The sequence below is a fragment of the Drosophila elegans genome, unplaced genomic scaffold, assembly GCF_018152505.1.
Source record: "Drosophila elegans isolate 14027-0461.03 unplaced genomic scaffold, ASM1815250v1 contig_397, whole genome shotgun sequence".
Taxonomy (NCBI): Eukaryota; Metazoa; Arthropoda; class Insecta; order Diptera; family Drosophilidae; genus Drosophila; species Drosophila elegans.
Window position 1 is genome coordinate 3029999 of NW_024545782.1, and position 6907 is coordinate 3036905.

Here is a 6907-nt window from a genome sequence, read left to right on the forward strand (position 1 = left end):
GCACTAAAAATATGGTGAGGTTCATCGACTTTTATTTCAAAAAACTACTGACGCGACAAACTTTAAATATAACAAGAAAGAAAACAAACTTCGGACAGCCGAAGTTCATATACCCTTGCAGCTATTGCAAGAATTAAACATTTTTGAAAACATTAAAATTATAATTTACTTGCGTATATGTTTAAAAACATTGAAGCTATGATGATTTGCAGCTCAATTATTTGATAGTTATTTTATATATTTTTATTGTTCCTATGGGAGCTATATGATATAGTCGTCCGACTTTGATGAAACTTAAACCGTAAATTGGAAATATTTAACCATTACTAAATGTCGAAGAACAAAACCAACAATTAAAAAACAGAAAAGTTATAATTTTTTTTCATTTATTTCTCCGATTGTTCCTATGGGAGCTATATGTTATAGTCGTCCGACTTTGATGAAATTTAAACCGTAATTCGGAAATATTTAACCATTACTAAATGTCGAAGAACTAAACAAAAACTAAAAAACAGCAAAGTTATAATTTTTTTCATTTATTTTTCCGATTGTTCCTATGGGAGCTATATGCTATAGTCGTCCGATCCGGCTCGTTCCGACTTATATACTACCTGCAATAGAAAGACAACTTTTGGGAAAGTTTCATGCAGATAGCTTTAAAACTGAGAGACTAGTTTGCATATAAACGGACGGACAGACGGACGGACAGACGGACATGGCTAGAACGACTCGCCTAGTGATGCTGATCAAAAATATATATACTTTATAGGGTCGGAGATGTCTCCTTCACTGCGTTGCAAACTTCTGACTGAAATTATAATACACTCTGCAAGGGTATAAAAATAAAAAAAAAAACATATATACATTTCTTGTAAACAAATTTTAAATAACCTTTCATGTCCTTATCTCTTTAGGCATAAAAGCACAGATGTGTTTGGTACCCAATGTGGTAGTAAAACGAAAAACAAAGGTTTTTTGATTTCGGACGCTACGTTCAAAAATAAAAGTACAGCTAAAAAGGGCAATAAATATAATAATAATATAATTATTATTTAAGTTATTTACATTTTTATTTGAAAGCCTTTGGCTAAAATTTAGATACGTGATATTTTGTTTGATCCAAAAGCATCCACAGAAGCCATAACAATTAAACGAAAAATTTAAGAAAATATTGCTGAGACAAAGAGTTAGTGTTGCTTCTGTTTTCAAGTCGTGTATCTTAGTGGAACAGTAAGAAATGGACTCCTATGTAATCGTTTATAAAAATTTTAGTGTTTCTAAGTATTTCTCCTACAAAATAATAAAAGTTTAGGTGGCGTGTGCAGCACCCCGCTAACAGTTCCTTTGTTTTTTCTCTCTACTTTAGCGACTACCGCCAGAGCAGCGGCCAAACAGCGGCCGAGCAGCGGCAGAGCGTCGGTAGAGGACTTCAAAACCCCATATCTTTTAAAACAGAACTACGGACTAACAGGTTTCAGAGTGTCAGCACATACTTTCACGATTTGTGGGCGTTAGAGTGGGTGCGGTTCCGTTTTGAAATAAACTTCTTCTGCTTAGGAAGAACTAGAATCTGCATGATTTTTTTTTGGTATTTTTTGGTATTTAATCGTTGAAAATGGGTAAATATGGATTCACTTGGTTAAAATGCTGGCTTCACGGCGCGGGCTAATTCTTGGGGAACTTTCGACTGACCCGTCTGGGCAATACACTTTTCCGGCTCTTTGGCAATGCTTTCTAGCTAGCTCACATCGCTCAATCCACCCACTGATTGGGGTTGATGAAGATGTCGGAAACGGTGCCGCGCAGGGACTGCATTCCCTGGCTGGTGGGGACCGGCTTGGGTCTCTGGGCCACGTTGCTCATCCACCGCTGGAAGGCCTGTTCGGCCTGCTGCCGGCGGAGCAGCTTCTCCTGCTGGCGCCGCCGCTCGGCGCTCCGCAGCTCCATCCTGCGCTGCTCGGCCAGCCTCAGCTTCTGCAGCTCCCACGCCTGCAGGTGGTTCTCCGCAGAGGCGGCCGTCGTTCGGGGCGGGACTTGGACGGGCCGGGCGGCCTGGGCGGCCTGGGCGGCCTTGGAGGCACTCGAGGAGGCCTTCTGCCGGCACCACTGCTCGTACTTCTCCTTGGCCATCCGCTGGCGAAGCGCCATCTGTTCCCGCTGCGCCTCCCGCTCGGCCTGCTCCGCCCGCAACTTGTACTGGCACTGGCGCCGCTTGCCGGACAGCCAGTTCTCGTAGGCCTCGTCGGCGGACCGCTCCACACGCAGCGGATCGAGGCGGCGGGTGTAGGTGAGCGGCGGCGATCCGCCGGCTCCATCGGATCCCACTCCCAGGCGCAACGAGGGCAGGGACATGGCCTCCTCCCAGCTGCACATCGAGGCGGTCGAGTCCTTGTCGCTGGACCTGCCGCCTCGCGATGAGGTGGATCTGCTGCTTTCGGGGCTGCTGGAACTGCTGGGACTGCTGCTGGGATTGTCCAGGTCCACGTCGAGATCCTCGCCCACCATCGTGGCCAGGGTGCCCGAGGACACGAGCGAGCAGCAGCGCAGAGTGGAGGTCTCCGTCTCGTCCAAGGAGTGGACTTCGCTGGACGACACGGAGCTGCCCACGTAGCGCACCGTGCTGGGGCTTCCCATGGAGCGCAGCTGGCTGTCCTTGTCGTAGGTCTTGATGTAGGTCCTGGAGCCCTTGGCCTGTGGGAGCAGTCCCTTCGTCTCGGTCCCTCTTCTGGTGGGGATGGTTGGGATCTCCTGGGGCTGGGGCTGGTGGTTGGCCAGACGGGAGCAGAACACCTCGCAGTCGGTTAGGGCTCCTTCACTGTTGACTCGTCCCAGGAACGCCATTTGGCAGAGCTCTCGGTTTCTAGGGGTCTCCCCGTTAGCCCTGCTGATTACGAGTACATTTGCTGGACAGCACCTACCTTCTTGTGCACCCAACTGTAACTTCAATACGTCGTCTGAGGAAGACGATTTATGGAACACCTTGCTGTTTAAAAACCAGTCAACTTTGCAGTCTATGGAAAGTGTTTGAGTTTGTGTGTTTGAATACAGAACAACTAACTTATTCATACCGATGACGTAAGTCCCAGAAAAGCACCGATCGACTCTAATTGGCATTATCCAAAGGAGTTTGTATACTCATACCGTTATAGGGAAATTTAATGAGTCGTGGCAGGCCGTTCCAACAGAGGAAGGACTAAAATATTTCAACAACTATCTTTTTTGGTTTTCTATAGCAGCCGTGGGAACATATACGACAAAGGTAAGCCAATAAGTCCACAAACAAATTCAATTGTAGTTCGTCAAATTCCGTGAACTTCAATTTATTTCAACGTCTTACTTAAAAATGGTCTAACTGAAAATCAAAAATAACATTATGGACGGAAAACAAAATGCATTGCCCAGTAATTAAAAAAAGAATATCACTGAACTCCGCTAAGGGCCCTTTTAAGCCACCTATTCAATTGACAATCCCATGCTCATTAGTGGTCAATCAAAGCTCAACATGGGTCAAGGGTATTTAGACTGTGCCCCTTCACGACACACAAATGCACTCCGGCACGCACAGCCATCAATAAGCCTCCATAAGGTGCAACCCACAAAGGACTTGTAACAGACTACTAGGTATTACATCACAAGAACAGTCTTCATCACACACCAACAAAAAACTAAATGTTTAACATATATGCACCGTACTTCATTTTTTTTTTATAAAAGGCTTTGTATTATTTTATTTGTGTTTTTCTCGCAAACTCGATAATTGCGCACTATGCTAAAAGAGCCATCGCGTAACTAGAGATAAGAAATAAAATAGGGATAAAAACAGGTGAAACAAGTTTTTTACGTTTTAAAAAAAAATGGCACCATTAAAAAATGTGGAGTGCATTTTTTGAATCAGGGATTCCTTCTGCACCGGGAAATCAAGGTTTTATCTCTGGAGGATTTCATAGATTTAAATTTATAAACCAGTGTAATTCAGAGTTACGCTATTAATTTAATTAAAATCAGAAAACGGTGATATATAACTGCCATAGTTATGATTGAGTTTAAAATCATCATAACATCGATGTTTTCAACCATATACGCTTATAAACCGAAATTTAGATGTTGTGAAGAATATTTAATTTTTATAATAGCTGCAAGGGTTCATAAACTTCGGCTTGTGGAAATTTGATTTCTTTCTTTTTTTCAATTGATTTAAATATATTTCGATGAATAGTAATGGCTCTTGTCACATAGCTGTTAAAATTTTTATTTAATTTTAACAACTTTAAAAATAAACTTGTCTTATTCCGCAGACTGCTTAAAAAATTAATTTAAAACTTTTTAGCCTACCCTGCTCGTTTTCAAACCTTTGGAAGTGCAGTTTGGCCTGAAAGTTGAAAATTCCATAAAGCTACCTGAAATGTACAGTAAATACTACGAAATAACGTTTGAAAACAAAAAAATTTCAACCAAAATCACCCAAAAAGGAATCAATTCAAAATGTAATCAAACTTGTTTTTAAATAAAGGGTTAAATTAAGGCCATAAATTGTAAATATAAGAGTTTGTTAGTTGGTTGAAATAAGCTTTGACCTTTTTTGTGATTTGTTAATAAAAAATAATTGGTTCCATGATTCTTAAAAATTCTTTGAAAAAACAAACATTATAGAATTACTTGGTTCAGTTTGGATTTTAGATTTTATAGGCTGTTTAAGCTTTGGAAGGTGTTTGCTTGGAATAAACTGCAAGCCAATGAAAGCCCCGGAAGTATATAATCGAAAAATTTGTAGATACCAAAATCGGCCTAATATTTTGTCCTAATTTCTTTAAAATTTCTTCATTATATTCTTATTCAAATATTCATATATCTGTCCTGAAAGCGTATCCAAGACTCCGATTGAGCACAACAATGTAAAGTAATTGTTGTAAGATTGAGTAAAACAGTTAAAGGGACTATTTAACTTAACGTAGCAACTGTATTGGCATAGTGGATATTATATGGAAATCCCTGCATTTCTTATCAGATCGAGTATTTTAAATCCATAATAAAGTTTCGAGAAAGAGCTAAATTTAAATCAATAGCAATTCGCTTCAGTATAATAAAAATGCCTCGAACTAAACATTCATTATGCCGCAGTTATTTATCGGCTCCATATCGAATGCACATTCGGATGAATTTTTGGACTTTGCAGAAAGTGAATTGAAAAATGTGAGCAAAGAAAACAAAACCGGCGGCCTCAATTAGTTTGTTCGCACAAATCACGCGAATAATTAAAAATTAGATAGCACATGCTGACCTGCTGCTGATGCAGCTATTGTTTTAAATGCAGCTGCATCGAAAAACAATAGGCAGAGTTGGCCGGGAAGCTGTTGTCCCATGATTGCGGTCAGTTTTCGGGCGGCTTTGCTCAGGCCTCGCTGGTCGTTACGCAGTTGGCAGTCGTGACACAATAATGTCCGCAAATTGACGCCACAAGCTGTTGGTTCAATGCGAGCCACTCGCACGCACAGATGCACATGCCCGAGCGCCCATCTGCGTCTGCGGCACTTCCTCTAGCGCCCCCGCCCCTGTTGAATTTGAACCTCTGCAGCAGTGTTGCCAGTTCACCTATTTAGGCTAGATCTAGCCTTTTTAAAAATGGAATAGTTAAAATAAAATGTTACCAACATATAGATATAAACTGGCTATTTTGAAGTCCATAAAATTTGCAACATATACATGTAAAACAATCGTTAGCACAATCGATTCTATCGATGGTCGAACAATTTTGCAAACATCGATGGGGCTCACCATTGATAGGATCGATCTGTTTTTTATACCCTAGCAGAGGGTATTATAATTTCAGTCAGAAGATTGCAACGCATTGAAGGAGAGATCTCAGACTACATTAAGTATATATATTCTCGTTTAGCATCACTAGGAGAGTCGATCAATTTAACCTTGATAAACATGTTCAATAGAGAGCAACGATAGTCCCAAGAATTCTACTACTTCTAAGCTTTTATTTTCTCTATCTGTTTCATTTATATAGTGCATACACATCTAAACGTTTTGTTAATTGGATTTTCATTTTTTTATTCGCATACATTCTTTAAGTACATAATTTAATTTAAATTTTCATAAACCAGCATTTATATGATATAGTCGTCCGATTTAAAATAAAATTAAAACCGTTTTTCTGAAATAATAACAAAAATTGGAAAACTGCCATGTTGTAATTTTTTAAAATTAGTCGTACTTTCCTGCTCGTTCCAAATTATATACTACCTGCAACAGAAAGAGAAATTTTGAAATATTTTATGCCTTAAGAGCTTTAAAACTGGGAGATTAAATTGCGTACAAATGGAAAGACAAACAGGGCTAGAAAGACTTCCCGAGTGATGCTGTGTTGCAAGCTTCTGACAGAAAATATAATATACTCTGCTCGTTATAAACATGTTTTACCTAAAATGATTATAAATATAAATTATGATCATTTAAAAACTTAATAGTTTCCAGCATTTATTTTCCCTTCATAACCTACTTTAGGCTATTTTATACACGATCTAGCCTTTTCATGTGCTCTAAGCCTGTCAACACTGCTCTGCAGGGTTCTCGGCTCCATCTTTCCCAACTGCCCACATCCGCTGGAAATCATACAATGGATTTGGAGCCCCGCTTCGGGCTCTTTGGCGCTGCTCCTCGTGCTGTTCGAGTCCGAGCTGTGGTGCTGTTTTTATTTGCCAGCTTGCTTTCTGCTGGATAGCTGGTTGAATTTCCCTGAATTCCCAGCTCCCAGGCCGCCTCTGGTTCGACGTCATCGTCGCTCGTGTTCCAAACAAAAATACAAGCAAACATATTGGCTCCCGCCCCCGCCCATCGGCGGTTGCCTCCTTCTCCGCCCCCACCGAGCAATAATTATCGTTGCGGGTGCCCTGGCAACACG

At 40.9% G+C, this 6907-nt stretch overlaps 1 protein-coding gene across 1 annotated transcript; it reads right to left on the bottom strand.

Annotated features, from left to right (window-relative positions):
• Positions 1 to 1578: 1578 nt before the first annotated feature.
• Positions 1579 to 3048, bottom strand: LOC108134568. The gene is made up of 2 exons (XM_017254920.1): positions 2919 to 3048; positions 1579 to 2860 (listed from the first exon to the last, which is right to left on the bottom strand). The coding sequence occupies exon 2, from the start codon at positions 2839 to 2841 to the stop codon at positions 1753 to 1755; it is 1089 nt and encodes a 362-aa protein (XP_017110409.1). The 5' UTR covers positions 2842 to 2860; positions 2919 to 3048; the 3' UTR covers positions 1579 to 1752.
• Positions 3049 to 6907: the final 3859 nt, after the last annotated feature.

Bases quoted from the DNA above. Each gene is read 5' to 3' on its own strand.
- LOC108134568 (XM_017254920.1), bottom strand. From the start codon at position 2,841: ATGGCGTTCCTGGGACGAGTCAACAGTGAAGGAGCCCTAACCGACTGC.